At 37.8% G+C, this 25,544-nt stretch overlaps 1 protein-coding gene and 2 non-coding genes across 10 annotated transcripts in view; all 3 read right to left on the reverse strand.

Moving 5' to 3' along the window:
• Nucleotides 1-25,544, reverse strand: part of UBAP2 (ubiquitin associated protein 2) — a 160,851-nt gene that overhangs the window by 93,597 nt on the left and 41,710 nt on the right. For all 8 annotated transcript variants that reach the window (XM_072359574.1, XM_072359573.1, XM_072359568.1 and 5 more), the window contains 11 exons: nucleotides 21,176-21,228; nucleotides 15,266-15,333; nucleotides 13,207-13,393; nucleotides 12,267-12,480; nucleotides 10,563-10,831; nucleotides 9,891-10,063; nucleotides 8,597-8,807; nucleotides 7,384-7,423; nucleotides 3,734-3,917; nucleotides 2,276-2,342; nucleotides 816-1,011 (listed from right to left, as the gene is read on the reverse strand). In XM_072359574.1, coding sequence (XP_072215675.1) covers nucleotides 816-1,011; nucleotides 2,276-2,342; nucleotides 3,734-3,917; nucleotides 7,384-7,423; nucleotides 8,597-8,807; nucleotides 9,891-10,063; nucleotides 10,563-10,831; nucleotides 12,267-12,480; nucleotides 13,207-13,393; nucleotides 15,266-15,333; nucleotides 21,176-21,228 — 1,662 coding nt within the window. The remainder of the gene's footprint in view (nucleotides 1-815; nucleotides 1,012-2,275; nucleotides 2,343-3,733; nucleotides 3,918-7,383; nucleotides 7,424-8,596; nucleotides 8,808-9,890; nucleotides 10,064-10,562; nucleotides 10,832-12,266; nucleotides 12,481-13,206; nucleotides 13,394-15,265; nucleotides 15,334-21,175; nucleotides 21,229-25,544) is intronic.
• LOC140264691 (small nucleolar RNA SNORD121A) lies at nucleotides 10,356-10,441 on the reverse strand. The gene has a single exon (XR_011906080.1). It is a non-coding gene; the product is annotated as a small nucleolar RNA SNORD121A (small nucleolar RNA).
• LOC140264692 (small nucleolar RNA SNORD121A) lies at nucleotides 12,831-12,915 on the reverse strand. Its single transcript, XR_011906081.1, has one exon. It is a non-coding gene; the product is annotated as a small nucleolar RNA SNORD121A (small nucleolar RNA).

Below are 25,544 nucleotides of genomic sequence, written 5' to 3' on the forward strand. Positions count from 1 at the left end.
ACTCAATGCTGCCAGTGTACCTTCTGTGGGGAACTTGCTGCAGCTGGGAAAAGCAAAGAGTGGACTGGGACAGATTCAGTTGCTTCCATGAAGCAGAGGGTAAAAGACGGCACTTCAGTCAGTCAAATACTCAATTTACAGAGAATGGGAAATGAGAAATTCTCATGTATAATTTTGATTGAAATACTTAAATTGTTCACTTCCCTCCACAGAGTCTCCTTTTTGCAAGTTAAGTTCATCAGAAAAGCAAGGGAGACACGTAGTATTGCTTCTACTTCAGTACCAGAAGCCTCCCCAGCTTCTCTGTCAGTAGACCCTTTTTCCAATACGGTTATTTTGCTGTAGAAAAACCCAAACATCCATCAAATACTTCTTTCCTCTATATATGTGGCAGCAGGGACATGACATGATAATCAAGCCACAGCAATGTATTTTAATACTGTCTAATGAACTCAAGTCATAGAGAAGTTTGAAATTACAGCTAATGTGAACTCACAGTTAAGAGCTAATTACGACCTGGAATACAAACCAGGTAGATCTCCTAGTTCAAAACAAAACAGAATCGTTCATGTCAATTTATAAAGCTCTCTGAGGATAGAATGTGCTTTGTAAGAGCAACATCACACCCTAATGAATTTCAAATACACAAAAGCAAGCAACTTTATTTTATAAGCCAGCAAATAAAGCATGCTGAAAATGCTAGTCAAAGAGTGTGGATTTCTTAGCACAGTAGTTATTGCTGGTGAGATGCTCGACTGACAGCCCTGCAGAATGAAGTCTTCTGTCTATCCACGTGATCTGTTAATACTGCGAACCTGAAGACACTAAGGGAGCTGCCCTTGTGGTGGCAGCTGGCATAGACACACTGGTAACGCTCAGGCCAAGGCTGTTTGTAGTGTTCATACTGCTTGCCATGCTGACAACCGATGATGTGGTGCTAGTGGCTGAGGTTGAAGCAGCTGAAAAGGTTGTTGCAGGCTGGAGCGAAGTTGTGTTCTCAACACTAGTGTGCTAGAAAGAAGACAAAAAGGATGAGGATCACAGAGCAAATAAACCACAGTGAAAGATGCTGAGGGAAAAAAACAACCATCTTTTAAGTAACATTAGCATGTGCAAGAGAATGCTTAATAGTATATGCATTAAGTACATACAAAGCAAGCAACTAAGTCGCAAGCTTGTGATTTTTAAATATTCATGGAAATTTACTACAATAAAGTTAAATTCAAACAGCTATGAAATCAAAAAATTGTATCACAGAATTTCAGATGTCTATTGCATTATTTCTTGCTCTTGAGCTGCCATTTAAGCTAGTTCTTCTGTTAAATAAGCTCTTACATTCTTTTAAAAGATGGTATTTGTTTTCAGAATTCAGTGCAAAGCTCTTGGGATTTCCAGAGTGCACTTGTGCAAGTGGAAAGATTAAAACTGCCACACTCCACAACAGACACAATGTGGTAAACAGACTAGGTATATAACAGTAACATGTGACAGTAAGGGAGTTCATGGCTTGAAACCAGCATAATACAGTGCCTTAACTGTAAAAGCTGTTCACACTTGCAAAACACAGTATCATCATCATCACCACCACACAGGAGCTGTAACAACTCATGCACATGTCCTTCCTTCCTGCTGTGTGAATTTTCAAGTTATGCATTCATTCAGGATGAAGAACAAACTAAAATATACACACAAAGAAAAACCATACCTTAACTGGAATTGTACAGAAGTGTTCCATCACAGAACACCATAGCCTGACTTATGCTTGTGCAACCTCATTTACAGCACTGTGTTCAATAACATTTGGCTTTTCTCAAAACTATTAAATACTCGCATGACAACAATGTCATGTGATAAACTCTAATACCACCTGTCATGAGGCACTGTCATGATATATACCACTCCACTACTTGCATTTTCCCAATTAACATTTTTGGTGGAGATTGCTAGTATTCCACCTTTCAGAGCAGTTTCAAACAGCCACTCTTAAAGGCTATTTTTAATATATTTATTGCACAAATTCTCTCATTATTCCATTTCCCCTTCCTGGCACAAAAATATTCTCTACTGCTATGCAACTAGTAAGCCTCTAACAGTTATTCTCAATCAAGTACAAATCACAAGCAGTAATGACAGCTAGAGGGCCAGCAGTCCTCCTGTCCTGAGATAAACCTCATCTCAGTTCTTGCTGTACTGGGACACAACAAACTTTCTGATAATTAAGAATGCCTCAAAGCGACCATATGCTAAATATCTACTAAATGCTAACAGGACTTACTGTATGTGATGTGCCTGAAGATAACACTGAGACAGGGGAGAGGCTGCTTTGATGATTAGAAAGAGAGCTAGAAAGAAATTGCATAGGATTAGTACAATGAATTCTTCTTAGAACAACTTACATATACACACACCTCTATGTATACAGGGACATTCACATACGCATCCCTACAAGCAACCTTTTCTTGAGCCAACATCAAGATACCTCATGCTTAAAAGCAGCTTGTACAACAATTCAGAATAAATTACACACTCTGACTTAACAGCAAATGCTTATGTCAGTTCTTGAAAGCAATGGACCACAGTAGCCTTGGCAGTTTCACAGACTAGTTTTGCTTTAAGTATTTTAAACTGTTCTCCATTTGCAGGAAATAGGACATCATTTCAGGCAGCAAGAAATGGTGAAATTCAGCATACAGTTCTGAACTATTTCCTTGCCCACTTTCCCTTTCTTGTAAGAAGCTCCAATCCATCATCTGACCTATGGCAGTGACTCAGACAAGCTGCAGCACAGCCAAGCCAGACACACTTGGAATTCAAGCATCACCCTTTCATGGCACTCAGTGTTTGCTCAACTGTTAACAGCCCTCCAACCAAAATTTCTACTACCATACACACAGCTTTTCAACAAGCATAGGGATATGGGCTTTTTTTCCCTAATTTTGATGAAAACATTTTAGTTGGCTGACACTTTTATCATTTTATTCAACATCCATTAAAAGCAAAAAAAAAAAAAACCAAAACAAAACACCAACACTAGTGCAAAAGAGAATCCACCACACTCCATCTAACCTACAGATGTGTTATCCCAACAAATTAGTTTTATTACATCAACAAATGTAGTACAAATGAGAGCAATACAAACGTGACAAATCAGTATAGCTCCAGGATGTCACCTGCCTGAGGAAAAAGCTCAAGTAACAGGGACAAAAATAAATAAAATCAGAGAGTGTAAATGAGCAGTTCTGAATACACTTTGAGAACACCAACCTCATATTTCAAGTGTCTTAAGGAAATGACTTACTGTGTGGTGTTTTGTTCTAATCTTCTGTCTCTATGGAATTATTTTAATTTAGAAAATTAATGAACTCTTAAAGGGATCATTTCATGCATAAATTCAAGCATAAAGCAGGCACTGTGAACAAAGCAGGAAAAGCAAAGTGGGAGAATCAATTCTGCTAATTTAGTTGGTGATACTGAAGCAAGAGCCCATTGAAACATAGAAGTGTTAATATGCCATGAAAATTTAATGGCAGCACTATCTTGTCATTAACAGGCAGCCATATTACCTACTCTGCAAGCAAAAAACCCTAATCTCTTCTGAATCTGTCACTAAATCATAATTCATAACAGTAAAGGGAACCTCATTGTCTGACAGCTCCTATGTGCAATCACCCTTATATATACCTCTTACCCAGAATTTCACTCCCTTCACAGTTTACAACAACTTCCACTGTACCTGCTTAGCTGGGAGAGTGAGCTGCTGGCCAAGTCGCTGGACTGAGGCAAGCTGGGCAACGTTGCCACATGCTGTGATGCTGAAGGCAGAAGCGCTGTGGTAGTGGATACCACAGTAGGCAGCAAACCAACAGAAGGTAGTGAGGGAGAAGGCTCTGTCTTAGACACTGAAACTGATGAAGTAGCTGCAATGAGTTGAAAAGAGACATTCAAAGACAAATTCCAACATATCTGACTCCCAAGGTGGGTTCAGAAACACCACATACAAGTATTTTACCTTTGTTTTAGAGAAATCTGACTGATAGGAGCCAGGGTCAGTATCAAATTATCTGGCTACTACGGAATGAAGGAATGATGACACAGTGATCAGTTTCTCTCCTTAAGTTCCTCACTTAGAATATGTTTGTGATATTCACTGGTACACATATTGTAAACTACAATCTTCAGTACGTTATCTGCCACTACCTGCTCACTTGCTTCTGTTCAAAAGTTCACCCTCATTTCAAAATTCTTAGCATTAAAGTTCAATCCCTTTCCATAAATAAAAGTTGCTTGCACTCTTTAAGATACTGCAAAAATCTACTTGTAACTACAGCTACAGTTCTTCATTTCAACCTACAGTACGCTTCTGATGTTTGGGATTTTTTGATTGCTTGAGTAGAGGCACAAATAACTGATTTGGATTACTGATTCAAATGTGCATTGCAGTAGAATAAAAGAAGCTGTAATAAAATGTCAAAGCTGAGCAAAGCATTAAACACAGTCTAACAGTTGTCAAATATTGTCTTACTTTATTTAATCCAGACCAGAGCAGGTGGTTAGCATTCCTAGCCTACATACAGTAGAACTTGTTTACCATAAATGTGCATTTACCATTACTATCATAATTCCCAGCTCTGTCTCTCATCCTCTGAAGAAGGATAATGCACAGAACTAGCCAAACACCAAAAGAAACCTTAGAAATAGTTGAGCCCCGTCGTTTATAAGCCCTGTCAGGACCATGCCCTAACTCACCACCAGAGGGCACTACCGAGCTGATCACTGCTTTCGCACTATGCTTGTGAAGTCACACACTCCTACAAGCTCACCCAAAGTCAGACAGATACTTGAAAAATACTACTGTTGACACTTTTCTTTCCCCTGAAGGACCCAAGTCAGTTTGCTGGGCTGTGTGCCGTGCAAACAGAAAGCCAGAGGTCTTGATTTTGGCAGTAAGTGCAATGGTGGCTGACAACAAAGAAAAAAATACGAGTGACCAAAAAAAAAAACAAAAAAACAAAAAAACAAAAAACAAAAAAAAAAACACCAACACATAGTTGAGGATACAACCGTATCAACTGATAGATCCTGACAACATTCATATAAAAAGATGTAAACACTACTTAAAACTCTAACACATTTGCATCAGGATTCACTTGAAATCAAAGTAGGTGTCCCCAGTATGAGAGCGAGTATCACCATCTGCTTTAAGACCTTTTAAATTATGCCTGAATATGGTGTGCAAGAAAACTATGAGACAAACAGGATTGTCAGAATTATGATACTAGCGTGTTCTGAGTTGCTATGAGCTTAAGAAAAACAAGACCTGGAAATTACAAAGCAAGAGCGGGAAAGACAAAGGATGAACAACAAATGATACTAGGAGCAAATACAGAAAACAAAAAGCCACTGCCTTCAAGTGTTAACAAAAGGCAAAACAGTTTGGATGCATGAAACAGATACATGGGAGAAAACTGACCCCAGTATATGGGCCTGAGATAAACAGAAGTATTGTCAAAAGGAAGCTGGCACAGAAAAAGTTTAACTTAATGGCTATGGAATAACTACAGAAATATTAGAATTTCTCTGATCATTGCTTTCCACAGCAAAAACACAAACCCTGTAGTGAATTTAAAAATTCGGTTGTTAATTTTGTACATGATAAAGTTTTCTATGTCCAAAGTGGTCCTGCATATTACAGTCTTTTACAAGGTAAATCTTTGGACATGTATTCTCGCTCCTGTTTACTTAAACTCAACCGGACACAAATAAAAAACTAATAAATAAGTAGGTCTAAATACTTGAGCTCTTTCCATGTTGAAATGCAACAACGCTGGGCTATCCGAGAAGTTTGGTGGGAGGATAGACTAAGAAATGAAATGCTGCAATTCTAGAAGATATTTATTCAAGCAGCTGTGCTTGAAAATTTCCATAAAGCAGCATATAAAGGCCAGAAGAGCAAGAACTATATTTTAGTTATTTTAACCTCAGGAAGAAAGCTCTAAGGGTATGTGATTTTCACATAACACATGGTGACTGCTTATCTCTTTTGTAAGCCTTAGGGACAGAGATCTGCAAAGTCAGCACAAAACACAAATGAAGGAAGGAGTCTTTTGGCAACAAGCGCAGTCCCACTTTGGCTAAAGCTTGCAGAATTAGCTGCTTATGTTTCAGCACAGAATCTAAAAGGCCACAATGCTCACCTTTCACTTCATTAATATGAAACAAATATTAAAGTTAACATCCTTCAGTATGCTGAAGGATTCTATGATGAATGATGTATGATCAGTATGATTCTATGATTCTATGCTAATGAGCTTTAAGAAGAACCTGCTAAACATGTGACACGTAACATAATACTCAGCCCCCAGTGCAAGTCCTGATAACTATCACCCTGTGGAAGGAAACAGACATGGCTTAAGTTCTAGGAGAAAGAAAGCATCTTGGAGGGGCACAGAGAGGAGGAAAGAGAAAGGCAGAGAAAACAAGGAGTGCAGGAAGTTAAGACACGGGATGCTGAGCTCATCTTCCTCCACTAAGATGGAGACACCCCCTTGGTAATCACTGAGCCTCATCTTTTGGTGAAGAATAGCTGAAATACCTTGTGTTTTGCTAGCACTATTATCATACATTACTGCTACTACAGCTACAGCATTTATCAACAGCAATCCCAATATCTCATGCCTGTCACTTCAATAAATCATCTCTTTTTTTTTTTAATGCTTGTGAAACTTTCCACTGAAAGCCCTTGTCTGGGGGAGGCTGACAGGGAAAAATCAAAACTACATTCCTAAAAAGACAAGGAGTGTTAAAAGTAAAATACCAGCCCCCAAGAGAAGAAAAAAGGGCCAAGATGAGAAGTGTATCGAAGCACGCTGTACTATTCCTCTAACGCAAGACTGCAAGCCACCCAGCAGAGGGAGCATGCTGGTCACTGTTATTCCCTACCGGATTGCAACTGGACAGCTGAGCACTATGATCAACAAGAGATGGTTTCAAAGAATGTGACTGTTTCTTTATTAACTAAAATGCTAGGCTAATTAAACCTTTCCAAATGAATATTGAAAAAAAGTTAAGAAACTGTATATTAAATAGTTTCAGAATTTTTTTTAAAGGAAAAAAAGCAGCAAAGCAGCTTTTCTAATGCTTAATACCGCTCAGTGTTGCATAGTAGGTATAGATTCTACAGAGCTGTTTCCATTTTTCAGCCTTCCAATAAGCAAGGAGTACATCCTGTGCAAGTGCAAAATCAAGTCGGATTGATTAGTCAAAAAATTAAGCAGGGAGAACTACAGAAAGCCTTCAACCAGATGTCACTGCTAAAACTGCATGCATACCAAATCTTAAGGAAAGATTAGAAAGTCCTTTAACAACCACGCTCTATAAACTTACTGTCAAGAGTTGCTTGCGTTCTGACACCACCGTGCCCGTTCTGTAAATAAAGGAGAAATTAACACATTATCTCAGAAGTATATTACACTTTCAGAATCAAACACACATGTAACATGCTTCATGCAAAATTTGATATTCATTCTAAATAGAAAGACAAGGCAGAAAATTAGCTTTTTACTGCCTTAAACAAAACCACGTAAGTTCTCAAGTGCAAAGTGTCCTGAGCATACATAATCCCATACACAGCCCATACTACACCCATCAGCAGGAGACTTTCCCATGTACTGTATATTACAAACTTCAGATTCACATCAATATGAAAGAAAGAACTGCATTAACATATAGGAAATGGTTGTGCTTTTGATCTAATGCAACTCACAATTTTAACTATCCAAGTTACACAGAGACGACAATTTTTTTCCATTGAAAGATAAGACTTGAGAAGCACCAGTTGCTTTTTGGATAACGCTGGAGTACAGAAGTGGATAGTCTATGCTTGATCCTCACCAGTACATAGGAGCTAGTGCAGAAGACAAGTGTGACTGAGCCATTACATAACAAAGGCCAGAAGTAAATAAACTTACAAACTCTCACAAGTTCCTTAAATATTTAATAAATTCTCTTAAAACAAATTTACAAGAGTACCTACACTCTCTGTATACGGAATGAGCATCTCCCAACAGGATTCCTCTCTGTCCTAAATCAGATCTCATCCCATGTGTTTTAAAATAAAACAGTACTAATTCCTAATGATGTCTAAATCCAACAGAAGAATAATGCTGGAGGGGCCACAAACAGTTTGAGATCTATTGGCTAGATTCTTTAAGATTTAAAAAATGATCTACCTTTGGAAAGAAACCATCAGGTTACAGCAAAACACTGTGAGTGCTATTCACATAGAGAGTCTCCTTTTTAAAACCTAAACCTCAGGAAAGGAAACTTAACTAGAATGTTAAGTATTACTAAAGGAAAGGATCAAACATCAACTTAGGATGCCAAGACCCACAAAATCAGAAGCATACACATTCTAAATGCAGCATAGCCAAATAAAGGCTACACAATAGGAAAAGAGAACACATAACACACCAGGTATTGGGAATCAAAGAAGCCACTTGGATTGGTTAGGAGTATTAATACAGAAGGGTAAATTAAAGACTAAGAGGTATGAGAGTATTTCACCTTTTTCAAAGTCTTTTTTCTGAAATTCACTCACCGTAACTGCAACTAGAGTTGGTTCTGATGGAGCCACAGAGCTTTGGTATGGTATCCTACTATGCACAGAAGTCTGCTCATAGGAGGAAGTTGTTGTTACCGGGATAGGGCTCTGGGATGAGCAGGTTAGACTGGAAGAGGTGATGGCAGAGGTTGTATAGGTGGACTCCTGTACTGTATTGGATATTGGCAAAGAGGTATTCAAAGGATCACTGGAAAAAGTAAAAATTATTTACCAAGATGGCAAATTAGATCTCAAACACCTTCATGAAAATATCAGCTCCTACACAGGAGCTGATAAAAATACTTAAGTAAAACACATAGTCAAATCTGCATTTTTCATATTAGAAATTCTTGAATAAGTATATTCTTTCTCTGGTCTCCAATAATCACTTCTTCAAATCCACCAGTTGGATTAACCATCATTCACCCTCCTCCTACCAGACCAACCAAAACAAGAATTGATACAAGCAATTTTCAGTCATTTTTCTCCCTCTCAAATGACAAACAACAATCTCCCTCTTAAAAAATTAGATCCACAAAGTCTGGTATATGATAAGAAACACCAAACCTCTTTTGACAATAGTATTCAAATACTGTAATAACTATTTAACAGAATTAACTATGAGAAAAGGAAAAATAGAAAAAATACTTCAAAACATGCATAAATGTTTTACTTCCTAAATATCTTAATGCATTTATAAAACTAGAAATAGATGTGGAGGTCCACTTGAATTTCTGAATAAACTTCAGGAAGCTTTTTACCAATGCCACTTCTTGAACAAGTAAGGAGAAAATAAACAACTTATTGATATATTTGTATTTATCAATATCAGTGTTAGCATTTCAGTAAAAGTTTCTGCATACTTAAAGTCTGGCTACTTTTACGATTCTGTAGGAGCGTTATATCCACAATTTGGTACCATCTACTGACATGAAGATGGTAGCACATTCAACTCTCCTTGATCAAATGCAGGAAAACTTGCACCGAGAGGAAAAGCTCTCCAGCAAATTCAAAAATCAGGACAATCAAACATGAAGCAATTACATTAAGGCTAGTTTGCTTAAAGATTATTTACACTCAAGTCACCTCCAGCTTCAAATCAACCCATCTGGAAGATTTTGGCTGTTATTAAAGAGACTTCTCTTTCAACACAGTATCCAGACAAAAGAAAGCCCTACAAGCCATCATATTTCTCCCTTCTATTAGATGGCAATTGTATCTTGACATATTTCATACAAATTTGATCCCTAAAGAAGATGTTTAAGAAGGTGAATGAAGAACTTGCACATACTTCACAGATTTTGAGTACAAGCTATTGTTGGTTGTCTGGCTGGCATTCTCACTGCTTGAAGGTGATCCAAACTCTGGGAGTGCAGGCTCTGATCCAAACTCCAGAGCTCCAAACTGAACATTTAACCCTGTCACATCAGCCGATCCAGGCATCTCCACTGCAGAGACGGGAATCTTAAATGGAAAAAAAAAAAAAACAAAAAAACACAACTTTTTATTTGCTATCTACATTAACTCCTGTAACTACAGGTTTCTTCAATTACTACCTCAGTTGTTGCTAGCAACTACACGCGTCACAACCCTCCAGTTTATGTCACATAATTTTATTCTTGTAATCTCAAATTCACTTACCGATTCTGTGCCTTGATCCGCAGCTGAAGCCTAAGCCATGCTGCTTTGTGAAATGCAAGTATCATACACATCTGCCTCCCTTCATCTAACATTTACTTTTCGTCCATTTAAGTCAATCCGAAAATCACTAAGCAACAGTCGTTTTCCACATAGCGCAATCAGATACGTGCTTGGAAAAGACAACGTCATTGTATTTTGAACTGTTGAGATATCTGCTTAGAAATCTCTACTTCATAAACAGGAAGTGTGATGGTCTTTACTCCTCTTCTCCCTAGTAACTCATACGCATTTACTAAGAATCGTGTGCCAACAAACTACCCACCTTGGATGCTGGAGTTACTCTCCGTTTTGGTGGTTTTATCTGTTTCTGCTGGTTGTGATGCGGTGTCACTGCCTGGTTATCCATAGACATAGTGGGGAGCTGTAACATCTTGCTGACAGTTGTGGAGGTGTCTACTGGTGAGGGCAGTTTTACCTGGGAGGAGAAAGACTCCAGCCCAAGAGGAGGTACAGGGAACGCCTGTGTTTGATGCTGCTGTCGTTGGGTCAGCTGGCTCAGAATTGGGGATGGTTCCGGCTGGGTTTTAAAGTCTGGTCAGAGTTTTGAAAGAGAAATCAAAACAGTAGCATTAAACTCAGCTCTTCATGCTCCTGCTCTTTAGAAAAAAATCTGTCACCTGACACTTGACAGCCACTACTTCAAGTCTCTTCCAGAAATCATTACACAAGCTCTACATAGAACATTATCCTTGCAATAATAAGGCCAATATATTAAGTTTACTATCTCGAATGACCAGTTTTTGTCAAGTATTTAGTTTTATTGAAAAATAAGGAATTAAACCCATTTATACAGTTTCATAAAAATAGGCATTAGATAACAAAAATTTTACTCATTATCTTAGTAGTTTTAGCAAGTAAATGTGCAAATAAACTCTGATAACTTTCAAGGGGTTTGGACTTGCAATTTAGAAGTATTATGAGTTACAATTTCTTGCTTTACAAAGATTTTCAGCATAAACAGTGACTAATCTACAATCTCCATGTGGTTGAAAGTCATGAGACACTGGAAATATACAATTTTTTTCCCCAGGTCTTCCTCTTCCATGATTTTCAGACACTGAAAGCCAAGGAACAGGTTGGAGCACTAGCTAATAACTGTAAGAGATCCACAGCACTCATAATCCAAAGGCGCTCTTTTATTCAGTTGCTTTTAATGCACTTTACCAACTTAAAATTTACATTTATATATATTTTATTTATTTATTTTTAACAGAATTGCTGCATACAAAAAAATTACATACGTTACTAAACTGGCTGCTGATCTATTTGGCAACATGCACACACACACAGGATAGTAACAAGACACTCTTTACAGTGAGAACACTGCTATGAACTGTACAGCAAAAAATAAAAACAACCAAGTTCTTGTCACAGTCACTACTGTTCCTGCCAATTATACTTAAATGAAAAATCTATACAATTACAAACTGACAGAATGGTTAACTTGCCACATTTTCAGCACATGCAGACTTCACACAGGAAGAACAGCAAGAAGATGCACACTATGACAACATTATGTAGTACTCATTCAAAATCCACATCATAGTTAAATGTGATAAAAAAGGACAACAAGATACAAACTTGTATTCAGCTAGAAGCAGCAAAGGCAAAACGACCAAGAGACTTATTCTCCTGGAACTGCTGAGAAACTAAGTCACATCAGAGTTCCACATACATAGTCAGGCATGCTAAATTAAAGATGTCACTACATGAAGGCTCCACAGCTTCTGTAGACTAACACATTCTATAGATTCCACGGATTTTTATGCCAACCAAAACAAAGTTCGTAATATATTTTTAGCAACTATTACCAGCAGAAAAGCTTTACTAAAATTTTGAAACCGGTTGAATTGTTAGCATTATGGTTAAAGCAAAAAAGTCTTTCATCAACACAATTTTCAACTGACATGAGGCTAAAGAAACTTTACAGACTAATAGAGAAGGAGAGATTATGTCAAACACTTACCAAACTGACTAAGGACAGAGGACTGAGGAATGGGCGCTTTTAGATCCCAAGATGATGGGGTAGTTGTAGTAGTGGTGGCAGAGCTACTACTGGTTTGTTGAGAAGTAAACTGGCCCAGACCTGGAGATTTCAATTGGTCCAAGATTTGGGATCCTGTAGAGTTTGCCAATTTGGAGGATCCAAGATCTCCAAAGCCAGAACAAAGAACTGCAGACTGACAAAAAAACAAGGAAACACAAAATAAAAAATTAAAAATAAACAAAGGCAGGGAGAAGCGGAGTTAAGTATTTCATTAATCATTTGAACATAATCATAAGGTCAGCGCCAACAGCTGCTATTTGGCAACAAGTAAAACCTCTTCAGCTCCAGATTGCTAATTTATAACAAGTGAAAAATTCAGCACATGCCTGGATCCTCCTGTTATTATTGATACACAGTCTGTAATTACTTGAACTCAAGCATTTCAAAAAGACATTTAATTACTAATAGCTGAACAGATTTTCAAAGATTCAACAGACCAATTTTAAATTCTAATAATTGTTAAAGAAGGGATGTCTTATATCACTCCATAAAAACTCAGAAATACTCGTGTTCCCTCACAAAGCAGTCAGATATGTGCTTGGAAGTATCACATCACAGTTTTCTGGCACAGAGCTCTTCATTATAAATAAATGATTTTGTTCTAAGTCAGTGTCTGAATGCACCTTTCTGTATTCAGAAGTTAATACAATAACTACATGAAAACCAAGGAACAACTACCCATCAAAAACAAAGGAAGGCTTGTTTGTGATTGTGAAAGGATCGGTCCCATTTCTGTAGCATTTATAACCTGAATTTTACAAATTCAGAAGCATTTCATGAAATGACCGTTACCGGAGACACTGCTTAACTTGTAATATTTGCTAATGAAGAGTATTTAGAAAGCATAAGATAATTTTACCAGACTCTGAGGGGAATAGGAGTTCACAGCAGTGGAACTGCCAGTTCCTGATGCCATCTGGTTGCTGTGCTGAGAATTTGTGAAGACAAGTGCTTGGCCAAAGGTCTGCTGCTGAGAAGCCTCAAATGAGCTGCCTTCTGTCACTGGAGAAGTCATTGGCTTTTGAAGCAGTGTCACCATATCAATGCTGCAAGGAAAAGAAAAGTTTGGCTAGAATCACAGAACTGCTCAGGTTGGAAAGGACCTTGAAGATCATCGAGTACAACCACAACCTAACCGTGCTACCCTAACTCTAACAACCCTCTGCTTAATCATGTCCACATCCAAACGGTTTTTAACACACCCAGGGATGGTAACTCAACAACCTCCCTGGGGAGCCCATTCCAGTGCTTAACAACCCTTTCCGTAAAGAAGTGACACCTGATATCCAACCTAAACTTACCCTGGTGTCACTTGAGGCCATTTCCCCTCATCCTGTCACCAGTGAGAAGAGACCTGCCCCGCTCTCACTGTAAGCACCTTTCAGGTATTTGAAGAGAGCAATAAGGTCTCCCCTCAGCCTCCTTTTCCCCAGACTAAACAGGCCCAGTTCCTTCAGTTGCTCCTCATGGGGCACATTCTCCAAGCCCTTCACAAGCCTTGTTGCCAAACAAATAGAAATAAACACATGCTGAAACTGAAGAAAATAGTAATGATGTTATATAAAGCTTCTGTACCAGCCATACACCTACTGCTATCAACAGCCTTTTACAATATTGTACGTTTCTCACAGAAAAACTCTGCATTCAAAGAGGAAGAATACAGTAAATAAATTTCAACTAGGTGAGGTGTTCACCATAGAATCTAACTCACTTTGCACTCTTTTTAAAAAGATTCTCAACTTTTGCAACGTCATGTAACATATACAATAAACATTGCCAAATAACTGGAGACGAGTTATAAGAGACACCGCTTCTGAATGGATCCCACCTTACATCACATTGTACAGATCAATTACCTACATTGCATACCATACTATCCTCCTAAAAAGAGTAAGGGATCAAAGTCCTAACCTCTATATGGGATAGGTTTGAGGACAGTAAAGTCATAAATACAGACACTGAGTGAAAATGTGGTGAGACTGAAGTCATAAGAGCAGCATAAATAGAAGTTTCTCATATAGCAGGCACATATCCAAAATTACACTACTTCTTATACATATGCACGACAAGAAGCATGTTTTCTTATACTTAACATAACTTATTAACCTCAACAAAAGTTTATCTATGACAAAGGAAAGCATTTGAACAATGTAAGAAACATACTCCAAAAGTTCTGACTGAAGTTTATCCTAAACACACTGCAAGCTTGGGCTGATGAGCTGCTTCTTCCACTTCCATTACTACAGACTTCTAATCACCCACAAATTCATTTTAGTAAGTAAACAAAATTACCAAACTTAAATTTATGAACTAAAATATTTTCTACCATAACTTGTGTGAAATTCACTGGAATAATATTCACATCAGAACAATGATTATGCAAGCACACTACCTTTACAAAGCAAAGGAACGTAAGCTCCAGACCAAGTGATGCTATGCCTTTTCCAGGTTATACATATCCATACTCAAAGTTTTGCTACAGCTTGCTTGTCACAAAATTAAGCTGCTACCTAACTAAAGCTTTTCTGTGAAAATATTTGTCAAAATGCTGTATTCTGAGCACTTTCTGAATCTAGAGGGGGGGGATTTCTATCTTCTGGAGGGCAAAACTGGTGCCCCCTTATAACAGCAGAAAACTTTTCTTCTAAGTTACTTCTATTTCTGCCTATAAATAGTCTTCACGCAGAAGACAGTCTTCTCCAAAAGCACAGTCAACTATAGGTAACACAGGAACCTATAGAAGCAACTACCTGCAAACAAGAGTTTTGCATTTAGCTTAACCAAATTCTGATGGGGGCCGTCCTCACATTATATCAACCCACCATTTGCTTCAATATCTTCAATATCTACAATCTAACACTGCTTCACCAAGACCTTTTTTTTTTTTAAGATACAGGAGAAAACGTGCCAGAGCTTACCTCTGCCCAGTAGCCACGTGATTCTCAGCCGGAACAGAAGAAGCAGTAAAAACTTTCGTTTCAGAAAGCTGAAAAAGATTTTTTTTTAAAAGAGTATTTTAATCATTCATGCATTCATATTTCATTTTAACAACATTTGAAGAACCTGTGTCTTGGTCATGTACTTCCTGATAAAAGTAAACGTCAAGCAACTGTTACAGCCAGGTACACTGCAGCTCTAGCAGACAAAGACAGTCAAATTTCTGCAAAGTCTTTTCCACAGAATCAAGAACCAATTTTACTACAGTGTTCGGAAATTTCATCTCATAAACACAAGGTGATATATACCGTGGTACCTACACGAATTTGGGCAATAACAACTGAAAAATATATACAAGTAGAAACTAACTAATGTGAGAGCTGGTATATCATCAGCATAAAAATACCTTACGTAGATTATAATTTAAGATTGTACAATACAGCTCTTATAAATCATGTTGCAGAATTCTAACACACTGTACTGTTTCCACATATACGTTCCCAGTTCACCTACTCTGTTTTATATTTCAGCTCATACTAACAGTGGAGGCAGATTTGCACTTGAATGTACATAGTGAGCTAGCATTCAAGGTTCCTTCTTGACAGATCTGCTAGGGAAAGCAATAATGTCATAAACTGATTGCTCTGCAAGCATGAGCTGGAAAACAAAGCATTTATACAAGTACAACCAGTTACTCCATTCAAAGCAGAAGCCTGTATTGTTTTCACTTAGCGGGTAGCAAGGAAGGGAAAGGCTGGTTGGTTGGTATTCTAGGGGACTAAGAAGGTTTTCTTTTTCAATACTTCTTGGTTTTTATTTTTAAAAAATAGCATGATAGCTACAGCTTCATAGGGCTAACTCATGTCTATTGGCAGGAATGCTTACAAGCAGAACACATCTAAAACCAATACAGATTAAGTGCAACACGACAAAAAGTACATAAGTATAATCATCCTTTTCTGTACTAGATTTGCACAGAATCACCTTTATCTATTCAAGTATAACCCTGCTTTTAACCTAAAGTATAACTGACCTACTCAAAAAGTTATTAGGAATCCCTTTCGAATGTGACATTTGAATACAGCTCAAAGGATATTACACATTCTTAGTTCTGTATATTGCTACAAGGCCAATTTAAAGGGCATCACAGGCACCAACCTTTTTCACCTGCCATCACAAGGACAGCTTTACAGGAAGCAAGTATATCCATACCCACGTTCATCAGATTGAGATTCTCCTAAAAAAACACTGGTGATTTCAGAAGGACACAGCAGGGCTGAGTGGAAGCCATCATGCAACTCTCAGAAACAGCATCCAGATGTTCCCACACTGCCCAGGCACACACCTACCCCAGTGTCATGATTAAAAAAAAAAAAAACACCTTACAGATCCTCCTTACATTTCCTTCCTTTCCCTTGAAGTCAATAAGATACTTTATCCCCGTCATTCTGAAACACATTTCAAATCCATCCTATGCATAGAGCTACCAGCCTGCAAATCTCTGTACTAACCAAGACTAACAGGGAACTTTCAAGGTTATTAAGAGGCTATTTCTCAATTGTTTAGCCTTTTCCCTGCTGCAAGTGTTATTTCAGAACAACATGTACTGTAGTTTTTACGGTGTTATGAGATTCCGGCATCTTACAGCATAAGGAGGTCAGACAATGGCAGAACAGTAGCCTATGATCTGCAATCTGTTTGTTAAAGATTAAATTCCTTGCAGCGTCAAAAACTCCTCATGCCCAAATAACCCAGGATAAGACCAGCTGTAGCCATAACACTGATGAATCCCGAAAACTAAACAAATTAAGGAGCCATTCACAGAGTATAAGGGAGGAAAAGTTCTCTACAACTACCACGCAAAACAACTGCCAAGGCTCCAGTTACCAGTTCTGCAACGTTTAAACTTATCACACACTGTCCCTGGAGCAAACTAACTGCCACATACTTAAATCAGGCAATTAATTCTGAAGTCTGCAGGAGTAATGGCATTTGCTGAAATACACACTTTCTTCAGCAGTTGAAAAAGGTTGTCTTTTGATTACACGGATGTATTTAACAGTTACTAGAGGTAGTATAATTATCTAGAATATTTACACCAAACTTAAAAATCCTTCAGCAAAGCAACGGCAGCTTTGTAGAACAGAATTCAGGGTCGTGACCTATTCACATACAGCAACTTCATCAGGGTATTTACTCCATCTGCAGTGAAATGCCTTTGTTGCTATGATAAACCCATTCTCCAGAAATTGAGCAGACAACATATCTAAGAATTAACTGCCAACTCCTATAAACAGCCAATATGCAACAGGAAACAGAAAATACATACTTGAGCACCCTCATGAAAACCCAACCTCTACAAATCAGAAATAATTAAATCTCATTACTGTTTTGTACTGAAGTTAAGAAAACTGAAGCAAGCTCTTGTTCTGCTCCTAGGATAAAAAAACTATCACTAAAAAGCAAAGACAAACCAACCAGTCTGTTCTGAAATGCTGATGCTTCAAATCAAAGCAAAGAGCACTGCTATGGTGCAGAAAATCACTGTCTCTTTAAATATACTTGTACATTCTCCCTCTTCCAATTGTTTCTATAGTTAAATTACTTACTTTGATCAGGTGAATATGATCATAAATTTAATAGGAAACTCCAGAGCTGTCAACAATAATTCAAAGTCTGTCTTTACATTGCCATGTCCTGAATGCCTCATCAACAAAATAAAATCTATTTTCACCGAAGCAGTTTCCACTCTATTCAAGACCATGCTGACAGCCTATTTACTCATTACTTTGTCAAAAATAAATATCCAACAGGACTATTAGATCCTAGCCATGTTATACAACACCCAATTTCACTCGTGTGTTCGTACACCACACATGTAACTTATACCTAACTAGAGAACAGAAATTTAAATATTCTTCAGAAAAGCATCTGGTCTTTAGCTGCAGACAGCATACACATCAGCTTCCTTGACTGTTTCAGTCATTAGTCATGCTGCTAGAACTATTTAATTATACATTTAACTTTGTGGCTCCATTTTCCATCCACAGCTTCATATTAGCCTTTTCTGTTAGACTATAGAACCCAATCAAGTAACTTCTTTAGATTCAGTAAATGATGCCAATTTAATTTAAAAATCTCACTCTAACACCTCTTCTATCCTTCAATTTTCAGCTATTTTGCAGTTTCTGCCTTTTAAAAGCAATAGGTAAGTAAATGCAGTACTTCAAAATCAATTTCTGAGGAGTCCACATATAGAAATAAAGAATGATTACAAGACCAGAAAGAGCTGCCTGCAGGCAAAAGGACAACGGGAGCATTTTTTTCCTGCAAAAGAACTCCCTGTCATAATGTGCTACCTTCCAGAAAACAGCCCTCAGTTCTGGAGATATTCCTAGAATTCTTTATTCCTATTTATTAATTTACACTCCAATTCATTTACTCATTTCTGTGTTCAGTTTTGGACCCCTCAGCTAAAGAAAGACATGGAGGCTCTGGAGGGCAGAGAAGGGCAAGAAGCTGTGAGGGATCCCAAGCACAAAGTTTATAGGGAATAGCTGAGGGAGCTGGGATTGTTCAGTCTGGAGAAGAGGAGGCTCAGGGGAGACTGTATTCACTCTGGAACTCCCTGAAGGGAGGTTGTGGTGAGGTGGGGGTCGGCCTCTTCTCCTGTATAGAAGAGATAGGACAAGAAGAAATGGCTTCAACATGCACCAGGAGGGATTCAGATTGGGCATTAAGAAACACCACTGCTCTGTAAGAGTGGTCAGGTGCTGGAATGGGCTGCCCTGGGATCTGGTGGAACCAGCATCCCCAGAAGTGATCAGGAAGTGTTCAGATATTGTATTAAGGGCCATGGTTTAGTGGAGAAATATTGGTGGTAGGTAGATGGTTGGATGGGATGGATTTTTTCCAACCATGGTGATTCCATGATTCTATTCTTATTAAAAAAGAAAAAAAAGTAGGTGGAGCACGTGGCTCCTTTGCTGTATTTAACTGTTTTTAATCTGAGCAGATCAAGTCTAGCAGAAATACAAACTTCTCTCCATGAAAGGCTCACTTGTATTCACTAACCTAATAAACTCACAACTCCCCAAACATATTCTTAGTGATTTTATTTATATTTTTCACTTCCAAAGCATTGATAAAGTCACCAAGACAGCACCTGGCCTATGACTGGGTTCCTCTGTAGCTTCCCCAGAAATTGTCCACGTTCAGCTCAGATAATGCTGCAAAACACTATGTGCCAAAACTGGCAGGACAGATCATTACCTACTAGATGGTTTTTCTGACATCCTGGGATTATTTGTTTTAAAAACAACAAAAGTCATAAAATCAAATGTCCTTTAAGGAAGTACTTCATCTTCACATTTAACCTGTAATTTACTTAAAGATCAAGATCAGCTTTATTTGAAATAGACTTGTTTTTCATATAAAGATCATAAAATCATAGAAAAATAAAACAAATAGCACAAACTGTATTCTTTCTTTTTTGCTTGTTTGTTTTTTTTTTTTAAAAATAACAAGCACCCTCTATTTTTCCCTATTTGATTGCAGCTCTACATTTGATTCATTCTGAGCATCACCACATGAATAATCTTCCTGGGTTACAGGGACTTTTCCAGCATTCCAAAATTAATGAAAACTAACAACAGGCTTGAGACTTCATCTGCAGCCCTTCCAAAAGTCATATACAAACTACTCAGATTTAATAACGAAGAAGTACATATCCCTAGGGAGCATTGCTCAATGTTTCTCCCGTACTACAAATGCTGCACTGTACCAGTGCCAAATAGAGTGGAGAAACAAAGCCAGAAATTTTCACAATCCTTAGCCCAACATTAGCAAATACAGAATAAAAAGGAGACAGATTATAAAAAACAAGAACACAACATTTGATAGCAGCAACTGATACCAATAAGCTCAAACTAGTTAATATGTTTTTTGAATTCCTCTAATAGTCCTCAAAAGACGCAGCGAGGAGTGAGGAGTTTTCCTATTTGTTAACGACGTGTTCAGTCATTCCCAGGGATAATACTGACACATCACACTACAGAAGGAGGTAAATGGAACTCATCCAAAAATAATTTTGAGTTAATTGATAGAAGACACTTCCACAGAAGACGAAAAAGCAATGAAACAGTACGGCTTCCTCTCCTTATTTCTTGCTACCTCATTTGTTTTTTGAGCTGCCTCAGCTTTAATACAATACACTGCAAACTCATAACAACAAACGTTAGATGATAAATACATCAAATATTTTTCAGGCATGAAGCAGTGTCTCCTACCTATTAAAGAACAAACATTGCTACAGTACTTCAAACAACACAACATGATGAAATAACATAAATGAAGAAATTAAGTGCTAACTCAACACACTACTACCTCCTCTCTTAATATTCTGAACATAAAGATAACTAATTGGAAAAAAAAATACGCACATTTCAAGCAAAAAGAATCATTAATAAGTCTAAACTTTAAAGTAAAGTAAACTTTAGCATTTAAATAATTACATAAAGACTTGCCATAATATGGCTTCTAAATTCCTACACAACATTAGGTGGAAATATGTAGATAATATCCATCACTAATTATGCATTAAAAAACCATAATTCACTAATACTTAATTGGGGATAAAACTTAACGTCTATTAACCATCTCCCATAGGCCACCATGCAAAATAAAATGATATTTCTTGATTCAATTTTACGTAAGATTAAAGCTTATCAAATATATACTCTTTTAAAACAGATTTACAGCATGAAGTGTTGTAAGAAGCGTCACCGCATAAATACAAGAAAGAATTCATTACAACATCTAGTTTTGAAAACAGTGCAGAGATTCTGAAAAGGTAAATAATGAATGCCATCTGTCCAAGAAGGTACACTTACATCCTCATTCCAGTCTTCAGCAGTCCATTCCTCTATTGAATTTTTCCATGCACCTATTGCAATTTGGGAAAAAAAAAAAAAAAGAAAGAAAAAAAAAAAAAAAAAGCAGTTACAATCTGCAAGTACAATTACATATACCAACCCTTCTGCACTACAAACAATCCTGTTTGGATTATTAGTTGAAACATGAAGTGAAGAGATGTTGGTTGGAAACATGACAAGCCACAGAAAATTGGTCTGCAGGTTTAAAAATTTGGGAGATGTTTGGTTTTTTTGTTTCTTTCAAACTTCAGTGTATGATTTCAGGCAATTCCTAGCCAATATGGTAGTGGACAGTTTGTACAAATGCATGTCTGCAACTGGTGATAAAACACTAAATATTGGCAAGAACTCCCTCCTACACCTGTCACTGGTGACAAGGAGAAGTTACTCAGTCTCTCTCTGAGCTCTATACACAATTCCACACAACCAAAATACAACCAGAGCACTTGCTCTTACATTCATAATCTATTTTTGACAAGCTCAAATTAAAAATCCAAGCTATTCCTCTGAAGTGTCCTCTGTTAATGCTCTCCTTAGGTCAGAACAACACATATCACTTCTTCTCACAACATGATTTTTATCTTAAAACGTACAAAGAAAGATACAATGGCAGCAGAAAAGTCAATAAGCTACCACCACAGATGCAAAGATTTTCTTCCCAGTAGAGTTTTGGCAAACATCAAGAGCACAGTGCCTGACCTGTGGCATGCATCAAAGGTCAAACCGAACTAAGTGACCCCATGGGTTTAGAAACCTACTCCCTCCCATAGGAAACAGCAGACCCAGACATGCAGGAGTGATGAATGGACTGAAGGCCTTGCCCACCAGCATGAGCACAGAGAAAGGGAAATCAGCAACAGTTTGAGCCTTCACCTCAACTGTACAATCACAAGCCAACAAAACACGGCAGTAAAGTTTCTGGTACCATCCCCTCTGAACACATAGAAGAACTTTTACCTTAAACACGTGTAAAACTAGGAACCCTTTGAGATAAATTCTTTCCAAAACAAAGCCCCTTGAAGACAGCATCAATCGCCACTTACACTAAGGCGAACACTCACTGTATCAGCACAGTCTTTGGTAGGTTTGAGCAAGCAGCACCCAGCCCAGAACAGGGCAGAATGTCAGCAATCCCATGCCAGGAGCAGGCCAACCACAGGGAGTTAAATACAAGTTGAGAAGGGAGGGATTTTTTAACCTGTGGATCCAAAATTATTTGGCAGGACCTGAACAAGGTAACATCCACTCTGTGCTGGTTCACTGGGGCAATATAAAATTGTCTGAAACATCTCTTGCTCATCTTTTTACTAATCAGCTAATTAGGTGTTCTGGTTTTTTTCTTAGTGTAAAAAACTGATGCAGTTGAAAAATGACTATGATTATAGGACAGCACATCAAAATTGTTACAATGCCTCAAATTACTAGACCAACTCACATCTCCACAAAAGATCCTGGAAAGCAGACCAAGCCCCTTAAGCAGTGCCCTTTAGAGAAAGTTGATATTGTTCTCCCTTCTCTTGACCAGAACGGGGTATCTTTGATGTTCCTTTTCTTTAAACGGATTCATCCCTGCATTTGTCCTGCCTGTATTTATCTCACATTGGACAGAGCAAGACTCATCTCTGCAGAAGATGAACCCTTTGCACTACTGCCAGAAATCCAACAGTAGAGCTCAGTCAAACAAAACCAACAAAAAAAAACCTTGGCAGAAAATACTCCACTTCTGTCTTACCCCCATAAACCTTTGAGAGATAGGAGCTGTTTGGAACAATACCTGAGACATTTCCCAAACATTCCACATTGCTTCTAGTGATGATGCATTTCTGTGCATTTACTCTTCCCAAATATTTGACACAACCCCCCATTATTTTATCAATTGTCCCTGGACAAGTTCGGTACTGTCACATATTAACATTCTATGTTCCGAAGTCAACCTTCCAGCCTCTGTTTACAGTTGATCTCTGAATTTAATCCATACTGCTAACAGTTTCCTGGTATTCTATTCACAAGTGTAACAAATGCCTTTTTGTTCAAAATCCACCTTGGCAAGAGTGTAACTCCACATATTCTCTTCATAACCTTTAACCTCATGCTTTGCAAAGTATTTCTATATAACAGTTCTGTTTTCCACTGAAACTATGCTCTGTTTTCAAAGGTCCTTGTCATACCAATTTCAGCTTACACTTCCATCTGTGACCACTTTCTGCTCACTTCTGCAACAAGTTTAGTTATAAAAAGTTGTAAAGATAAGAAGTATAACATAGGGTTTTGCCACAACTTCAGCTATTTTTTTGTCAATCCCTCACTTCGTGTCACATTTTTTTTTCTCCTTTTTCAAATTATCAGCCAAATACGTGTATTGGCACCCAGATTATTTTATCTTTGTTTATCTCAAACTTCTGCACAAATCCTTCTCTTCTCCATTGCTTCCACATTCCAGAATGACCTGAAGGATTCCTTAAAATGTTCCTCCTGACTTCTACTGCAATCATAAACAACTTCCTTGCAACTTTCAATTCCCTTCTATCCCCTGGACAGATAAACTATAATTTAATTTCTCTTTGTTGGTTGTTATCCTTCAGTTTCAGAGTCGTTTAAGGCTGTTCATAACCAAGATGAGATGAAGTTTTTCTGTGAGATTTATGAAACACAATCAAAAATAGCATATCAGTACTCCCCATCTTTCTGAAGGTAAACAGCACGATGCCTTCATAAACAAAAAGGAAATGCACTAAAGAACCATTCTCTCTGACAGTGAGAACTTGTAAAGCCAATCATGTCCACAGTGGGGGGACTGCAATCTTTTAAGTCCCTCTGAACCAAACCATTCTGAGATCAGTAAGCCACCAACATGGATTTTATAATCTACTTTGGGAAGTGAGCATTTCCACCCTAATTTATTTTTAATCACTGATGCTATTTGTTGTTTGAGATCTCCCATTGCCTTGTATATCAGAAAAAGTAAGAGAACAAAGACTCAGCATGCTATTAGGGAAATATGAAACTGTTCAAGTGCATCCCCTCTTGGAAGAGCACTGGTCATTTTGTTTCCTTTTACCTGACCCTTCTCTTTGACTCGACTGCTACACCTATAAAAACTAGGATGCTGGATACTTTCAACACAATTACAAGAGAATGTTATGAACCACTAAGATTCAGCCTTTATTATCTTTCTATTTCAACTACCAACACTAAGTTTTAGATCCATAGAAGCAACTAGCCTTTCTACAAAATTACACAACAGTGCTTACAGAAAAAACTCTCAGGCTGCCAAGATTTCTCCCACATCTGCAATGATTCAGGTTAAGAAAGACCACAGCACTTGGAGAGCATGTGTGGGGCAAACTACATTACAGACACATACCACGTATGTCTTTTCAACAAGTTAATCCTCTCACAGCACTGACTTAAAGAAGAATGATTCAATTTCACAAATAATTTAAATTTGTAGAATGAATTCAGAAAGCATTTTGATATAAAAACTGGTCTAGCTTCCCCAGGTAGTTGCCCACTATCTCCTTTTCAATTCCCCGAGTAGCAAGAATAAGCTAATTTTGTTCAGAAGATACGGGTTTATCTCACATTTACTAACTCACTGCAGGCTCTCCATATAAATATATGCCTCATCATTCACATCATTAGCATTTCCACATCGTTATACATTATTACTGGAACTGCTGATTTGTAATTAACAACACAGCTCTGCAGACTAAGAGGAACTAAGGGAAAAAGAAAAAAGAAAAAAAGAAAAAAAAAAAAGAGAGAATACTTATGATTAACAAACCAAAACAACAGCAAAACTCTGACCAGCCCTCTCCCAGCACTGCTACTTTTGCTTTAGAAACACCACCACTGCTGCAGTCTCTTCTTTAGTGACCCTTTAGTATGTTTTCTAGACAACAGTTGGAAGTGCTTCCATTCTTGATTAAACTAAATAATTCTATTTTAAAGCCTACTTTTATTGAAGCAGGATTTTTTGTTGTTGTGTTGTGTTGTTTTTTTTTTTAATCTTGTTGGGGAACAGCTTAGAGACTTTTCTGACGTTCCAAGGACCTGCCTAAAGAAGCAGCTTTATAAATAAAACTCTCTCCCTAAGCTGATACATACAGTTTAGTCAGCTATGGCAACTTTTCACTGAAAGTAAAGCAAGACTAGCAGTAAAAAGGTACTTTGTGTCTATAAAGGACTTCCACAATAAACTACATAAAATTTCCACTCATCAAATTATGATGAAGGACACTCCATACTTTAACAAACATTTCCTACACTGCAGAAAACTCCACTCACACAATCACTCATCCATACCCTGAAGGACCCAACAACGCCA

This window comes from Excalfactoria chinensis, chromosome Z (genome assembly GCF_039878825.1).
Source record: "Excalfactoria chinensis isolate bCotChi1 chromosome Z, bCotChi1.hap2, whole genome shotgun sequence".
Classification (NCBI taxonomy): Eukaryota; Metazoa; Chordata; class Aves; order Galliformes; family Phasianidae; genus Excalfactoria; species Excalfactoria chinensis.